Consider the following 17,949-nt stretch of genomic DNA (forward strand, 5'->3'; position numbering starts at 1 on the left):
GTTGTGTTTTTGTGGTCGCCCCCCCCCCTCCAAAGGAAAAGATAATTTAAAAAAATCAAAGGAACATTTTAATAAAATATGAAAAACTCATAAATCCTTTTCAGAAGGTCCTTTGAAACTGTAAAGTCATCTGCAGGTATTCATAAGGAGCACAAGACCCTCTTGTCTAGAAGAAACCAAACCGTCCGTGGTTACAGCTAAGGGCGGGCCAGGGCCAGGTCAGGATAAGTATCTGTCAAGACACAGGAAAGGAGCACAGTGAAAAGCAAAAGCTTCCATGTTTTAGTAAGTCCAAAGTTCCAGTCTACGCACCCCAAAAAGAATACAGGTCCAGAGAGGGGTGACAAGGGTTAAAGACAGCTTCTCTACAGAGAAGAATTTAAAAGACTAGAGCTCTTCAGACGTCTAAGGGGAATGTGTCAGAGATCTACAAAATCCCGTGGAGATGCTTTCAGGCAGCACCACATTTCACAGTTACTCCCAATACAAGAACTGGGGCCCATCAACCGGAACGGCACGGGGCAGGTTCAAAAACAAAGCAAGAGGGGCTACTCCGCACAACTCGGCAGCGCAGCTCTTTGCCGCAACGTGTCGCAACTGCAAATCTTCACTTGGTTTTGAAAAGCAGCTAGATGAATTCATGGAAGAAAAATCTACCAAGGGCTCATAGAACATCAATAAATTGTTTCTGGATTACCAAGTCCCTGAGCTGCAGATCCCGACAGGTGAGGGCATACACCAGAGATGCTCCCCCCAGGCTCTCCCTGCAGCATTCACCGGTGGCCCCCTGTCAGTGGGGTATCTGACTAGCCAGGCCTTCAGTGGACCCAGCCTGGCCTTTTCCATGTTACCTGGAGGGGGTTTTGATGCATTTTCCATGTGTTTATTCACTTTTTTTTTTCATTCATATCTGGATACATCTGCATCAGTCTCGTCTCAACCCCACACAGAGAAGCTGTTGGGTCTTTTACACCTCCAGTCTGACACCAGGGCAATTCCAACCTGAAGTGTAAGACACTATCAGGTTACAACAAGGGCATACTTTCATCTCTCCACCCCGGAGCAAGCTCTTCAACCTGAAGCACGGCAAGAAGCTCTTCCAACAGAAAGCAGAAGAGATCTTGAAGCTAGACCAGGGAGCGAGTATAGGGACTACACCAAAAATGCTGTGCGTGACTACTAGAGCTGACAGTTCAATTAATGCAGAGAGCACATTTCCTTTTCTATTCCAGTTGTTAATAGATCACATGGGGAACAGTCCCATAGGAGATGTCACTATTTCCTCGAGCAGTCTGCCAGATTTTTTTTTTTTTTTTTAACATGTTTAACCTAAATTTTCATGTCCTCAATTTGAATTTCCAGCCCTTTGACTGTTTCTGCCGTTCTTCTCTGCGCTCCTTCCAACCTAATAATACGCTTCTGGCAGCGGCGAGCACGAAGCTGATGATAATACCGTGTTACTGCAGCAACGCTCAGGCTCACTGCCCACCCACAGCTGAATATGCAGATCACCATGTCGCCTTCAAACCCCTATTCAAACTACCGCCCTAACGACACTTCCAGCGTCTTTCAACATTCCTGGTCCCGAGCCTTCTTCCCCTCATCTGATTGAATGTATTTTGGGTTATTTCTTGCTGTAGGCATTAGAGGCATTTTATCCGAGTTTATCAGCAATCTGGCTGGTTTGGCTGTGTTTCAGTCTCTCCAGATTCTTTTATACCATGTTTTTCTGTGACTAATTATTGCGAAATTTCTGCTACTTTGGTGGCACCAGAGCACATTATTAACATGGTGTTAAACCTTCATTGAGAGGTGTCAGAGGAACAGAATGAGAAAGCCCAGCATTAAGTTTTAAAGTAAAAATAAATCAGTAAGCCACAAAAACTGGATGACTATGTCAGTCGTTCAAGGAGGCAGAAGGGGGTTCCAGTCTTATTTACTTTGATTTCCAGTACATTCCAATAACGAGTTTAGTGGTAAACTTATCCTACCAATCGCATCTTGGCCACAGTAATACTCTCTATATTATATTACTATATATAATTATCAATACTATAGCATTCTTCTTTCCCATTCTTGTGTTTATTCTCATCCATTTAGCAGCAGTACAAGATTTGGACACACAAAGAACAAACAAAACCACCCACACAGGACAGAGGCAGACTAGAATACATACTCACCATCCTCAGACACCGTCCAAAATCTCCTGGTTCAATCACAGCTCAGTCTCTTCTTGTTCTTCCACTAGTCTCACCTGCAGCAAAGAAGAGACAACCCAGAGCAGAAGTTTAGATCAACAGTAATGATTCTTCAGTATGAACACAGAGGGGAAAAAACAAAAGCCCAGGAGCCCAGCGCCCTGCACCTATCATTGCCAACCTCTATTTAGTGCCCTTTTCAAGAGCTGCTGGAAATCAGATTCAGCATCACAGGGGAGACACCAAATCCTTTTGGTCAGCTGCTACACACAGCATGCAGGACTTGTTACCCATCAGCACACACTGGCCAGTACCCCAGAGGTACAAAAAATACACCTCGGGGCAGCACGGGGGAGAGCTGAAGGAAGAAAGACTTGGTCATTATGGTTCAAGGACCTGGGGAGGATCCTTCTTCATACAAAACTTGGGTGCTTAGAGAAGATTGCTGTTGTCCTGGGGGAAAACTGCCTCTAAAAATCACATCTTGGCTGCCTAGGAGGTAGGGCAGGATGCAAGAGCTCAAAGCGCCACACACAAACTAGCGGCCCTTCTGCCAGCTTCCCCGTGAGCAGCAGGACCGGTCACAGGAGGTGCTTGGAAGGGGGGTGGGCAAAAGCCAAGAAGCAAAACTTGAGCAAGGTCCTGCTCCGAGAAGATCCTTTCCAATGGCACCAGGCGGTCCCACAGGTGATCCTGGGATTTCCACAGAGGAAAAGACACCGATATGGGATCATTTGATCACCAGCATCTCTCTCACCTGTCCAAATCCTGCCCTCCGTTCTGCTCTTTCAGCCCGACACAGGGGACTGAATTAGACACAGTTAAACACTGCAGTCGGAAACGGGTCGAGAGCCCCCGTGCCACTCGCCCGGCTGCGCAGCCCCTTCACTGTGCGCACAAGTAGCGTGGAAATCTGCACACATGCGTCCCAATAGTTTTTTGAAATAACAGCATTTTAAGTGAGGATGTTCAGTATTCAAGCCTAGCCCGAACATGGCTTAAAGCTCATCAACCAAACCCGATTTCTGCCAGGTACCAGCACCCTGTAGCGCACCAAAGCTCCAGGAATCCTCAGTGCCTTTGGTAAGTTTTGCTGCCATTTGTTGTAAAGGTTTTCCTCCTTAGATGAAATACAAACGTCAACAAGTGTGGAACTGGAAAGTGTCTAAACATCTCGCACAACATACCCCGGCTGAGAATTACTCCTTCCGCCATCGAGGAATCGGGTCGGCTCCAGAAGAGTTTCTGAATACCTACTCAGGGCTTTCCTCGGAGATTTCTTTCCCAGCCCAGAATTAAGTGAGGTTTGACACCCACACGTCAGAAGGCCAAGCTGAAAGCCAGCACTAAGGAGTCATTTTTAAAATGTAATCTTCATCACGAGCAAGCGGCACACAAGTCCTTCAGCACTGCTGCGCTATGCGGGAGGGAGCTCCCACCCTGCTCCAGCAGTGCCGTCAGGAGAAAGGACAGGAGAAAGGAATGGCAGTTCAGAAAGGATTAAAAACTTGTGCACTCACATTACCTTACATTTGAAAGCAGATCAAGTTTCAGGAAAACATGAAAAAACTCACAATGGGAATCAACTTTTTTCCTAGGAAAACAGAAAAAGCCAAATACTGCAATATCCCCCTTCAAACCCAGATCCAGCCCGTCTCTTTTCAACTATAAAAACCTTTTTCCCCACTAATCGGCAAAATGACCACACACATCAGACTTCATACAGAGAAAAAAATCTAGTAGTAGCTTACCATGCCACCAGGAAGAGTCACTGCCAACTGGTGACTTACAAATTAGGTGAAAAGCACAATTAGCGAGGGAAGTAACGTGTTAAATATGCTTTGTTCACTAATCTGAAGATACCTCAATTATTGATAACACCAAATGACACACGAGTACTTTTCCTGCAGTACGCTTTGTACCAATTTATTAAATCATTGCTAATGCCTGCTTCAGTTTCTCACTTCCTCCTTGTAGGAGAAGTCGGTAATCGCTAGAAACTGCGATTCTCTGGCTACGTCATGTTTGAGGATGTTCCTCCTCGCTCCCATCCCCCAAGCTATTCTTGAAAGCCAGTTGCCCAAGAGGAAGGCAGTTCACTGCAGCCGGGACTCCCGCAGCTGCATTAGCTCAGCCCGCAGGAATGCCGCCGCTCCTCCGCCCCCGAGGGCTTCCTCGTCCTGGCCAGAGCAGGGACGAAGCTGAAAGGGCTCCTGAGGATTTAAGGGGCGATGGAAGCCAGGAGATACCACAAAAACCCAAGTGCTGCATGTACCAACAAGGAAAGCCTTGGGCCTCCAGCACTACCCGAATTACACCTGGCCCAGTCCACCCATCTGCAGGCAACTTCGCTCGTGCACTTGTGCAGCTCCACGTGCTCCTCCGCTGGCATCCCAAATGCATCCCCCTGTTTCAGGGCTGGCTGCGGTCCTCCTCCTTTCAAAGGCTGCTGTGTTCGACTAGCTCCCGGCTCTGCCACTGTGGCTTCCAGCCCTTGGGAGGGAGGATGGCAGCTGCCCAACACCTCTCTGGGCTGGCACCTACCACCTCTCCTTTGGAAGTCACGCATGCAGTTTTTGCAGCCACACAAGCAGCGGTTTCCCACGCAGGAGATTGGATTCCCCCAAAATCCAGGTCAGAAGCTCCCCTAAAAATCTCGGTCACAGGGGATGGGCTGGACACGGCTGCCTGCTACGTCCAGCCAAGGCAGAGGCTGACACTGCTGAATTAAATGAAGAGGGGACCAGAAACAAGGGAGAAAGACATGGGATGAAGCTGGAGAGAAGATAAAAGAGCACGATGCCCTTTCACACACGAATGGAAACCACAGCCCAGAGCCTCACGCTGTTCTGCTGCTGTGCAATCACGGGCAGAGCACAGGGCTCGCACCCCACGGCCAGAGGCCGGCAAAGCCAGCAGCCCGCTGCCCTCCCCATTGCTCGGCTGGAGGGAGGCGCAGGACAGCACTAGTGGTGCCGGTCCTGCTGATGAGGTTGGCGGGGCGATGCTGCCCGACACACCTGGGTTGGAGGAAGTAGAGAAAATAACTCACTTCACTTGAGCATTTTTATAGCCTGTATCCCACCCTGGAACTATTAACCTCTGAGCCAAACCCTCAGATAATAAGGAAGTGTCAGAGTTGAGAACACTCGTAAAAATCTTAACTTGCTCTCCCCACAGCCTCTTGCCCATGTGACTCAGGCGTGCTATTGTACGCTTCCTTACGCAACCGCGTTATTTCCTCCAGGGTCTTTGCCTCTCCCAGTGTGAAACAGAGCGGCGGCGACCGAAGCAGCGGCTGTCTTGAAACCTCTGCCCCCGTTTGCTGCAGATGCCAGAAGAGATGCGGGGCTGCGAGAAGAGAGCCTGGACAGAAGGACCGAGCTCTGCCTGCAGAGCTGGACCCGTTGTCGTCCTCCTCCGGGATGCTCAGCCACCACCCCGAGCCAGACATTTCACAGATGATCCGTGACTATTCTCCATTTTCTGGATTGCAGCTCTGGACTCAAACACCCAGGTTGCCATCCAGCTGCAAGCCAAGTCAAGGTGCGATACAAACTGTACGTGCGCTGGAAAACCTGACTCTCCAAGCAAACAATTAGGCTGTCAAAAAAATCAGAAGAAACATTTACTCTCTGCCTCTCCACGTCTCACGGAGGTGCCACGAAAGCATATCACCGCTTCACCACTGTGTATTTACAGAAGCCTCACAGAAAAGCTTGTGAAAAGCTTCATAGCCCTGCCTTCAGCACAGCTTGATTAACAACAGCGAGCCAGGCTTAGGAAACACTGAATAATAAGGAACGGCACTGCCGCTCCCTGCGATCACCTGCCGTTGGCACTCCGCGGGGAGCAGAGGTCCTTCGGGAGGGAGGAAGGATGCCCATCGGGGCGCACAGGGGTATTTCAGATGCACACGTGGAGCTTTGGAAAGGTGGGAAACGCAGCAAGAGCCGATTACGGCTTCCAGCCTCGTTAGCGCTGCTGCAACGCAGTTTTCTGTGCGCGCCCCAGGCGAGGTGGGTGGCCCCTCTGGCAGCTCCACGCTTCCCGCTATGAGACTCATTTTTAATTGCTTATAAAACTTCGCCAATTGTTTGCAGTTGGAGCGAAGCTCTCTGCACTCAGCGCCTGCCCCAGGCAGAGATTTTGTTTTAATTTCAGCTAAAATGGTAGAGTTAGTCCTGATGCACTTAGTGGGGAAAAACAAGTCCCAATATTAAACAGGGGATGTTAGAAGAAACAACAAGGAACCCTATCAGCCTTATTTTGATCCCAAATGAAACAGAACAGCCATCTTAAGCCTCTCAACTAATTAGAGGCTAAAAATATAATTGTCAGACCACATAGTTTCATGCAAAGCAGATTGTATGGGACGGTCTTTGTTATTTTAAGCAAAATTACAGGTCCAAGGGCTGTTTCTAGTGAAGGCCGCTACCAGCTGGACTTCAACAACAAAAAACTTTTACTGATGAATAACTATTGAAAAGATTGGGCTACCAGAGCTCAGGAACGTCACAGTATATACTAGATGACGATGACAAGTTGCCGAAGTATTCAGATTGCTCTGCAACGCTAAGCGATCATAGTTTAACCACATACGGGTATAACCAGAGGCAAGGTCTGAACTCAGAGATCCAGAATCACCCACAAGACGAAGGGCTGCTGTTTTCCAGGTCGTGTACCTTAGAGGACCCCACAGTCACCTCCGCGTGAGCTGCTGGACACGGAGCAGGCAAAAAGTCTACTGCAATAGTATATAATAAAAGTAGTAAACGGCAAAGGCAGCAAAGCGATGGCGTTTCTGCCCCCAGCAGTGCTGGGGCCATGGCTGCAACTGCCTCCAGGTGGCCAGAGCTCAGACAGCAAGTTTGAAGCAGAAAGATAAAACCCATCCAGTGATCCAAAGCAAAACAAGCTCACATATGCAGCTTAAAAAAAAAAAAAAAAAAATAACGAGAAGACTTGTTCGATATGTTTAAGTATTTATGCAAAGTATAGTCAGCTCTGGGCAACTCTGCTGACAAGGATATAACTCAATCCAATTACTGGTAGATGAAGTTTCAGAATTGGATAAATTCCATCAGGCTTATGAAAAAAGCTGTCCTTTTTACTGCTTAGAGTGCTTAAACCGGATCAGATACTTTTTTTTGTCCAGGTCTGCATACGTGAATCCCCACAGGCCTCCCGAGTAAGCAGAGCTGCCCGCGATGCCCTCTGCACACCCACCTCTGGCTGCTCTTCACGAGGAGATCGGTGACTCAGGATTACAGACCGAATCTCACGTTCAAGGTCAACCTACCTGCGAGATGTGGGGAGGGTAAGAGATGTTCTCCCAGGGAAGTGGGTACCTGCCATGGCACTGCAGCGCTGCACATGCATTACCCATCCCGAGTAGCGGGGTACAGTCTCAGACCAACAAGGAGCAAGACACGGCCATCATCTCGCTCAGCCCACGGCACAGAACCACGTACTGCCCGAGAGCTAAACCACCCTGGCTTACCCACAGACACCGCGGCAGCTGGGAGAGGGTAACAGCTTGCAAACCCTTCCTAGCCGTCCAATCTAAGAGTCAGTTCATGATTAAAATGCCCTGAAAGTGTTTTCCTTCATATTTAAAAAATGATCAGGACCTCTCTGAAGACTGATTAGGCTCCTCTTGCATTCGAAGCAGGAATATCTAGGTTTCAAACATGGGATTGCACCCAAGAGATGAGACCAGGACATGTAAAGCAGCTCTTTGCATGACCGCAGAGAGATGAGGGGAAAGCTGCTGTAGCCAGAAACGCTCCTGACTACACAGCGCCATCCTACAGGAGAAATTCACCTTTTGGCCCTCAAAAACATAGGCAGATTTGGCTAGTGCTTTGCTAGTCCTCATGCACATTCTCAGACCAAGTTTATACAGCCGTACAGTGATGATGCCAGAGGCCATCCTCTGAGCCAGCGCCGTTATCGGTCACAGAGTCACGCGGGTAACATCGGGGCAGATTATCCAGCCCTGCTTGACTGATAGCTAGGCATCAAGGAGGAGAGAAACAGTATATGCATGTGCCAGCTGCAAAGGAGGGTAGTTGAACACGTGCACGTGGATAAGATTACAGAGAGCGCAGAGCAACAGGAGAGGGGAAACCAGAGTCACGCTGGGAGAGCAAATCCCTAAGGGAGTGCTGAAGGAGCGGCAGAGCAAGGGAGAAAACGGGCAGAGCAAGTTTAGGGAAGGGATTTTGGGAGCACCACTGCCATGGAGTCAAACCTCCCGAATGGTGAAGGGGGTGAGAATAATTTGGAGATTTTGCCAAGCTCAAGGTTTTTACACCAGCAGTTCTAGTACAGCAGGTAAGGCAGGTTGAGGAGCCGAGGGGCTTCAGTCTGAATGGGCTACGTACATGGGACTTACCATGAAAGTGGGGAAAAAATCAGCCACAGGAGGTGAGCGGGAGCAGAGGTGAGCTTTGCCTTTAACAAGGGAGAAACTACACAGCATGGGGAAGGATTCAGAGGCAGGTGAGAAATTGAGAATAAGGAGGAAAGGGAATGGCACAACAGGGAGGAATAGACAGCACGGGGTCAGAGGCAAGAGGACAAACCAGAGAACTTGTGCCTGCTGCAGGGAAAGAAGAGTGCCATGAGAAATGCAGAGAGGCAGGAGGGGACGCTGACACAGTATTTTGTCTTCTACCCTCCAAAGAAACAAGGTCCTCTGCAGTGAAAACGAAGGGGAAAGAAGACTGGAGAAGTCAGAGGTGTGCCCGGAGCAGCCACGGGCTTAATGCCCGACAAAAGCAAAGCTCTTGTTTAGCAAAGACCAGAGCAGATCTGACATGAGCCTTGAGCCCGCAACGCTGCAGGCAGGCCTGGCCCCGGAGTGCTGCAATGGATGCGCCGCTGCCAAAAGTGAAAATGAACGTGAGAAGTTTTGGAAAAGTAAATACATGAGAGACGAGCTGGAGATCACAGAGCTTGGGAAGAGCAACGCAGACCCCGAGGGCAGAGAGGCTGGTGGCAACAGGGGTCCCTGCTTGAGCTGAGCTGTGGTGAGGACGCCGGGATGGGAGCGGCAGCAGGACACAGGCAGTTTTGGGGTTCGTGCTGGTGAACGGTGTAGAAGTGAGGACTGCTGAGGGTGGAAGAAACAGTGAAAGCGGAAGCTGCGGAAGGAAAGATGCAGGAATGCAGAAGAAGGTGTGGAGAGAGCTGGAGGGGGAAACGGGCAAACAAGACTAGAGAGGTCAGGGGAGGAAAATACCACCAGAACTTGAAAAATGCCTAACCTGATAGGCTGGGCCAGAGACCCGCATGTAGTGCAGACTTGGCACCCATCTCTGCGCTTCAGGTCCAGGGAATAGCTTAGCCTTGGGATATCAAAGCGGTCTAGTGACAACTTGTTTTGCGGAAGAGTGAAGAAACAGGGGAGGGGGAGATCCTTATGGTGCATCCAAGCCGCAGGACCACTTCTCCAGCCACCATTTTGTCTGTCCCATCCTTTCCTCTGCCGTGCCTCGCTCAGCCAGGAGTCAGGAGAGAGGGATACACAGAGGAGCCAGGAGACAGTTCACACCATGTGCAAGATGGCGGTGCACGGGCAGACAGACTCTGATAGACTCCAGCTCAGAGGATGCCGCCAGCAAGAAGAGTCCAGCAGTGCCACCCAGATGTCATCAAGGTGTGCAGGATTATGAGGGAAGAGAAAAGAGCCCTTTGCCAGACGCCTAACAAGCACTGCTATCCATCACTGCAATGATTTTAAGCATAATTAATTTCAGCAGCCTGCCTGCCTGCCAGCTGACTCCACTCTTTACATTAACAACAGAGTTAAAATCAGAGTTTCAAGGGGAAACCAGTAACTGCGAAGGAAGCCCCACATACTGCAGAGCAAGGACCATTAGTGTGTGTTACTCAAGATCGTCTCCTTTCTCTTACCAAGGCTGTGGCAGCGAAATACCTTGCCCTGCAGGCGAAGCAGCCAAGGGGCTGGGGGCAGCCGGTGGCACCAGGTGGCAGCAGCACACCAGGGATGCTCCCCTGCCAGGTCAGCCTCTGCCTCCTCCATCTTCCTAACGAACTGGCAGAGAGCAGGGACCGGCAAAGGCTCTGCGCCATGCCACACGCGCTGCCATTGCTGTGCTGATTCATTTCCCATCGCAGCCAGCGAGAAGCTGAGACACCAGCAGAGAGCGAGACAGGCCCCCTCATTCATTTCAGCGGCATATGGAGGATCCATCGACCTAAAGAGCCCCCACTGCCCCCGTGCCATCCCCACCCTCCAGGCCTTTCATCCCGAGCCAGCAGAGAAGGGATTCGAAGCCAAGGCTCCAAGCTGAACTTCATAACCACCGGCCTAACGGAGACAGGAAGCACAGCTTTGGCAAGCGTTTCCAAAGCCCCCTGTAACTCCAGCCCGTTGTTCTCCAGTTTTGTTTGCGTTTCTTTAAAAAAAGCAGTTGGGACATTTCGAGTCACAATTAAGCCTTTATTCAAGTACAAACAATTGCCTGGTCCCTACCCAAAGCAGCGCAGATGGACCCACCCCAGCTGCAATCCAGGCTCCCGCCTGCTCCCGGTCCTCTGCCTGTAGCCCCGGAGAGACGCGTGAGCGCTGGGCTCCCTCTCACTCTGCCGCTGGCAGCCCCGTCACCTCTCTCCACACCGTGCCATGCTCAGGTTTTAACTCAATCTCAGGAAGGAAACAGCAACAACTTCAAGGAAACGGTGCCTGCGCTGCTGAGGTCACAACCCAAGTCTCCAGGCTGGAGAAGCACTGTCTGAACTGGCCTCTGTGCAAACACTCAGTTCTTCTTATGCATCAGGAGAATTCGCCTTTTAACTCCCGTCAACTTGTGGAGTCTTTGACAGCCGCGGTTTTCTTTGAAAGGCAGTCTTTGTGACTGCAGAAGCAAGCCTGAGATGTGTGACCCAAATGCACCAGAAGGCTCAGAAATCAAAAGATAAGAGTCCTGAAATGGGCCGCTCCCCCTCTCCACCCCACCCCAACTTTCCCCGGCCAAGCTCACAGCTCTTCAGAGCACCCAGCTGCAATGTACTCATCGTCTGGGTACTTTAAAATAATTTCAATTCAAAAAGCATTGCTGTTATTCCAGGTGATCATATGGCCTATAACAGTCCTGCAACACTACTGAGTTTGACAGCCCCGAGATGGCCACACTTCCAGCTCCAGCTGTGTCACCTCAGCACTGAAACCCCCGGGCTTGTTCCGCATGTGCTGCTGACCAGAGGCAGAGCCCAGGCCAGAACCCACGCACCATCATTCACACACAAAATTTCTAGGAGAGCCTGTTTTCTCCAAGGGTAATTTTCCTCCATAGGAAGAAAAATGAACCATTTTTTAGTTACCTGCATAAACAGGTACATGAAAAAGCTACAACCGAAACTAGAGCAGGTCTGAGAGGACAACAGAGCATGGAGATTTCTTCTCTTGACTCACCCAAACCAAGTCACCCAAACCAAGCCCAGTTTCCCTGGCAGCCTCCTCACAACCAGCTCCCCCAACAAGAAGAGGAGGATCCTGTGCCAGGCGGCAGCCTCCTCACAACCAGCTCCCCACAACCAGCTGCACCAACAAGAAGAGGAGGATCCTGTGCCAGGGTCTGCAGCGCTGACAGCGACATCCAACCCCTTGAAAAGTGGCTGGGAACACACATCTCTGCTGAACGCTCCTCCCCGCTCCTGGTGGAAACCTAGTTCCTCTCTAAAACTTGCAATAATTGCACCATTATCAAATTAAGTACACAACTCCACCTTCCACAGGAAGAACGCTCTAAAACAGAGCAATGAACATCTGCTCGGGGTTTCTACCATCGAGCTACAGGAAGACAGATGACCACAAGATGAGAGGAAAACCCTTGAGAGTTGTTATTAATAAGTTAAGAGCTCACTTTCGATTACATGTTCAGCATGAAATTTCTTGCTTTTTGCTGAGCACGGTCATCCAATGGTCAAAGCTGTCAGCTCCTGCAGAAGCGGCGGGTTTGCGGGCAGCTTCTCCGGATGGTACGTTATGACGACAGCCTGGACATCCTCCTTCCCTGTGCCACCGTGGAGAGGAGCCCTCTCAGGGCTTCGTGTTGTCACCACTGCTCTTCCCAACCAGGCATGTACAGCAATGAACTCAGAAACCTGCACCTCATGAGGCTTTTTCTGGGGGTGGTATCACACTGCTCCCTCCCAATACCAAGCAATACCTAACCTGGCCTTTAACAATTCCCCTTTCCCACCCCAAGCCCCCAAAATCTCTGGTTTCAGAAGGTTAAACTGGAGCCTCCGGTCTTTAATTTCTAGGTATCTGGAGCCTTCAAAAATGTTTTGCACTTTTGCAGTGGAAAAATCATGCAAAGGGACTGCCTTGCACACTGACCTGCCTTCATTAATAAACTCACCTCAAACAACATGGGCAGGACAGCAAGTTCAGGTGAGCTTAATTGCTGCCATCTCTGCTCTCTACCATGACCTTAACTGTTTCTAACAACAGTGCTGGCCATGACGTCCTCTCGAAAGGCACTCTTGGAAAGGGAAATCCCCAGCCAATCAATAAAAGGAAAAAGAGAAGGCAACTCGATATATATAGCAAGTCCCCTGCCTATCTACCAGTAAAAGCTGCACGAATTCACACGCACTGTCCCTTCCCTGCTGCCAGCTGCCACCAGGACAGGGCATGAAGACGGCCACATGACAAGCTCGGTACTGAAAGGAGCCTGAGGATTTATACTCAACTGCTGCAATTCACACAAATATTTTTAGTGCTAGGAACAGAGCCTGGGATTTCTTACCTTTAATAACTGACTATTAAAACTCATTAAGGATCAAATTCATGCCTCTAAAAGGTTTAGGACAAAAATGAAATGCATCAGACTTACTATATCTAAACACAAAGACAAATCTCAGCACACAAGGGGATTTTTATCGTCTTTGCTCAAATATGAGATAGTCACCTTCCTCCAGTCAGCACATCACTGACACACACAGCTGAAATCCCATGGCCACTGAAACCTGCGGCAGATCTATCAGCAATTTCAGCTGAAGCCAGATTTTCCCCAGCACTGAGTATTCGTTTCAGCACACGTTCTGCAACGCAAGCCAGCACCCAGGGCTACAGGGTGCCGGCAGTAATGGAGAACAGGCGGAGCGGAAAGCTGCGTCTTTGAAAGAAGCTGGAGTCGCGGCACTCGAGGAGGCGTCCCGCTTCCCATCTTCTGTCGCTCCAGTAACAGCCCTTTGCTCTGCGAGTTTTGGGGGGTAGGAGGAAGCAGGAGCAGCCTAGTGCAGCTATCCGCAGCACAAGTGCAGTGGGATCCTGCCTGCTGGGCTCCCTGCTCCCCAGGGAACTCCAACAGATGAACCGGCTGCTCGTTCAAGCTTCGATTTTGACTGCTTCATCATTAGTAAAACACGCTGAAAATGTGACTTCCTCTGCTACAAGACCTATTGAACCTTTTCTGAGAAGTCTAAGTAACTTCCTCTTGTATTTCGATAAAAGAAGGCAAGCCCACAGGAGGAACAGTTTCTCTCATACTTCTGGAAATTCCTCTAGTAAAAACACCTACTGAAGAAGGAAAGATGCGGTAGAAGAGAGAGAAAGGGAGGGGGTTTCACTTTTTATCAAGTCTGTGTTTTATTATAAAACAAAACTGTTAGTCCACTTTACAGGAAGAAAACACTTTTGCTTCCTCTTTTGCCTCATTTAGCAATGGCAATGAAAGCTCTGCACACTGTTTCCTAGCGAGGCAGTTAAAAGATCTGCACAGAACCTCTGCATGCAACAGGTTTATATTAAAAAATAATCTCCATTTACTCTCCTTGCTGAACAAAACAGGCTCTGTCTAGGATCATCTTATCCAGCATCCAAAGGTGCTTGGCTACCCTCTTTCCAATGGAAACGCAGAGAGCAGGCAGTAGAAAGGTATCCATCTGCCCGCTGGCATGCCAGGAGGGGTGACACTCCCCAGAGAGCAGCGCTAGCAGACTGAATATATTAACTTTTAAAATTACAGAAAGGGGAAAGAGCAAAGAACAGAGTAGGTAAGACATGATCTCGTGCCAGTCCAAGGAAGTGCAAAGGACAGGAGGGAGGGGTATGAGTCGCTTGCTGGCACATACCAGCCCTGGCATCCACTCCCCCTGTGGATCTGCATCCAGTTCGTGCTGGCTGCCTGCCGGTAACGTGGCATTCCCTCCGGCAGCTGCCTGCAATATGTCTCCAGGCCGCTCTATAATGAGCACAGTACCTTAGATGCTAGAAGCTACCGGCTCTCCTAATGGGAACAGTCAGTGGTGCGAGTCAGCCACAGGCACAAGAAAGGACATTACCAATTCTTCAGACAAAAGCATGCCCGTTCATTCACTTCTGCGGATCATTTGTTTGTCTTAAAGTACTGCAGGGGCTTCCCTGCAGGCCCTGCTCCTCTCTAAGTCCATCAAATCTCAGCCTGAGGCAACACCACTAATTACTGCTTCCTGCACCAAGTCTCATCCCTCACCTTCAGCAAGCAGAAAAGCTCCTCTCCAACACGGTTCTTCATGCTACCAACCTGCCGTGCTACAAAAAGAAAGCATCTGCTCTTCTAGGGTTGGCACCCTGATAACTCACAGTATCACAACATTATACAGGAACGCACAGTCAACGTCATCGCTTAATGTTTAAGGCAAAGATTAATTTTGCCCAGGTCACCTCTCTGAAAGACACTGCCTCCCCAAAGCTCCCACTCGGTATTCTCACCAGCCACTGCAGACGCCCACTTGAAGGATCACAACTGCCAGGCTGAGGCACAGAAATGAAGCTGTCACAGCCGTCGGGCCAACAGCAGCAGAAGGATCAGAGCAAAGCTGCTCCAACAACAACTTTGCTCAAGGTACCGTTTCCACTCCAGGCAGAGGGGCACCTGACACTGCCCTGTAAGATGGTGCATTCTGGCAAAGCTACAGGGAAAGTCCAGGACTTGCTCTTAGGTCCCCCCCTCAGGGATTTCTGCACATACCTCCAATACCTGGGAGTCTCCCACCACGGCCCCTTCCCCTACCACAGGACTTCTGACAAAAAGATTGTGTATTCTTGCTGTTATGTGCCTTTTCGTTACAACTGCTGCTAGGATGACGCACTACAGGCTCAAAACCCCCTGAAAAATAGGGACTTCACACCTTAAACAAGCACTTCTCCTTTGAATTCAAGGTACTTTCTCTTCCCCATAGGCAGCTAAATCCAAACATGAAAGCCCAGCATACATCAATAACAGACATTCAGAGCCCAATATACTTTCCACCTGCCTGAGTTAGAGGCAACAAGGCCCTGAGCAGGGCGGCAGTGTGGGAGCTGGAGCAGGAATGGAAAGGATACACAGCACTGGGTTATCCCAGGGATGATAAAACTCCCTAAATCTAGTAATAAAATTACTTTATAAAGGCACTGTACCGCACGAGCTCTATTACCAATCCGAGCCTAGCAGTGTCAGAGCCAGCATTGGTACCAAAATTCACGGCCACTTGGTTAACAGACTATCAGCTCAGCTAGGCTACAACCTTTACGTGAAGAGCCACTGCTGACCTCAGCTCTGTCCCTCTCCCTGGACACGGTGTTATTCCCTCTTCCTGCAAAAGGGAAAGAGGCAGTGCGCACAGAGCCCCTGGGCACCTTGTGGAAACCAGGTCCACAGACGGAGGAGTTGCCTTGCTGCAAGCAAGATGAGATTTCTCTTTGCCCAGACTCCCTCTCTCTATATCCACAGCTACTTGCTGGGTTTGCACACGTATCCGTGGCCTCCTGATATCACCAGGTTGCCGGAGAAGGTGCACAGAAACAGGGACCACTGGGAGCCTCCCTTTCCTAGAGTAGTTGCCTCTTGTCAGCTGCTTGTAAAGGGCGTGGATATGAGACACGCAAGCCAGTAGCTCCACTGACGGAGAAATATTAAGTGTTGGCACTTTCTAGAAGCAGATCTCCCCCTCCATAGCAGGCAGGTGATGAACAGCCTTGTGCAGGTGAGAGAGATGTTTGCAGAGGACTGAGAAGAACCAGGCACATTGTCTAGAAGCACAAAGGATTCAAATACACAGAAAGAAAAGCTGATAGCCCAGAAAGAGGAGACAAAATTAATCGCCCTGCAGGGATCCCAGACATTACACTCTCTAACCTATTGGGACTGTAGGGAAATGGCTGCCCAGCAGCACGGCAGACACAGAGGCAGGCAGATACTCATCACACCAGAACTCAGCAGCAGTTCCCCAAGTCACAAGGATCTCAGCTTTAAAAAAAAAAAAGCAGCATTGAACTATAGCATCAAAGGAAGTAACTCCCACATACAGAGGACATAAAAGTATCAGGCTGTGACAAACCCTGGAGTCACACCACTCATCACATTGGAGGAGCATTGGAGAGGGAATGAGGGGCTGACAAGGGCCCAGACCTACCTAAGGGCACAGGAAAGTTGACAACAGGACTCCAAAACAAGAACTGTACTTCAGCACAGCCAGAGGGAAAATTTAACACCCCAGGTCACTGGTAACAGAGTGGGCACAGCATCCTCAGTGGTACATAAAGCATCTTTTAAAAAAAAACAAAACAAACAACTCTGATGCTTCCAGAGGAGCTCACCAAATCCCACTTCACTGTGCCTCTTCCCACCGACCCCCCAGTACACCACAGCTGTACTTCCCCCATCCAGACACAGGCTCTGCCTCACCCCACACAGGCTGCTCTGTTTCACGGCTGACTTCAGCTTCCCCGAGCCTCCTGCCTGAAGAGACTGACTTCCAAAAAAACCAAACAACTCTGATGCTTCCAGAGGAGCTCACCAAATCCCACTTCACTGTGCCTCTTCCCACCGACCCCCCAGTACACCACAGCTGTACTTCCCCCATCCAGACACAGGCTCTGCCTCACCCCACACAGGCTGCTCTGTTTCACGGCTGACTTCAGCTTCCCCGAGCCTCCTGCCTGAAGAGACTGACTTCCACCTACCCAAGTCTGACCTTCAGGGCAGCACAGGCTTTTTAGTTTGCACCCAGGTACCGTGGGCTTGCTCCAAAGATTTCAGCAAGATTAGAGCATTTTAGCCTTTGGGAAATTCAGTCAACCGTTAGGGAAGGAAGGCAGAAGTGCCTTTGGCACTGGGGCAGCTGCAGCCCCAACCTGGTGGGAGGCAAGAAGGGGGCTGTGCAGTCTGGCCAGAAAGCAGAAGCAAGTGCAAGCCCAAACGATGCTGTCTGGGGTGGCAAGCAATGACTCCAGGGCTCCTTCCATCCTCCTAAACCTACACCTGAACACCCCGGGTCACGAGGAGCCCATCGGGTGATGATACCAGCAGGCAAGCCGTGCTGTAGGAAGCACAGGCACCGACCCGAGCTCTGGGCTGGCAGCCAGCCACGCTCTCCCCAAGTACCCTTGGTGAGATGTTCTCAAAACTGGGTGTAGGTGCCTCATAAAAGAGATACTAAACAGGACAACGGCTTCTCTCGTCCACATTAAAATAGTGAGACAGAGTTCTACCTGGCTCTGTCATGCTGTGCGCTGGTGGTACCGAGTGCTACGTGCCAGTCATGCTCCAGCAATAAAGTGCACTTCCACCAATTACTTTGAAAGGTTTTAAAAAAATTTTATTGTGAATCCAGGCAGTACAGTTGAAATAAGAGAGACAACTGAATAGATTTATGCTGGATCGCCACAAGGCACTCATCCACTCGGAGAAAGCTGGCTACTTCAACAAGTTTCTAGAATAAAACAAAACAACAAAACCCACTGAAG

General features: G+C 49.8%; 1 protein-coding gene across 1 annotated transcript in view; it reads right to left on the reverse strand.

Annotated features, from left to right (window-relative positions):
* Window positions 1-17,705, reverse strand: part of MTMR4 (myotubularin related protein 4) — a 54,020-nt gene extending 36,315 nt beyond the window's left edge. The window contains exons 1-2 of the mRNA XM_009276389.1: window positions 17,695-17,705; window positions 2,181-2,254 (exon numbers count right to left, since the gene is read on the reverse strand). Of these exons, the coding sequence (XP_009274664.1) occupies window positions 2,181-2,183 (3 nt within the window). The 5' untranslated portion in view covers window positions 2,184-2,254; window positions 17,695-17,705. The remainder of the gene's footprint in view (window positions 1-2,180; window positions 2,255-17,694) is intronic.
* Between the last annotated feature and the right edge of the window lie 244 nt (window positions 17,706-17,949).

The sequence above is a fragment of the Aptenodytes forsteri genome, unplaced genomic scaffold, assembly GCF_000699145.1.
Source record: "Aptenodytes forsteri isolate BGI_AS27 unplaced genomic scaffold, ASM69914v1 Scaffold209, whole genome shotgun sequence".
Classification (NCBI taxonomy): Eukaryota; Metazoa; Chordata; class Aves; order Sphenisciformes; family Spheniscidae; genus Aptenodytes; species Aptenodytes forsteri.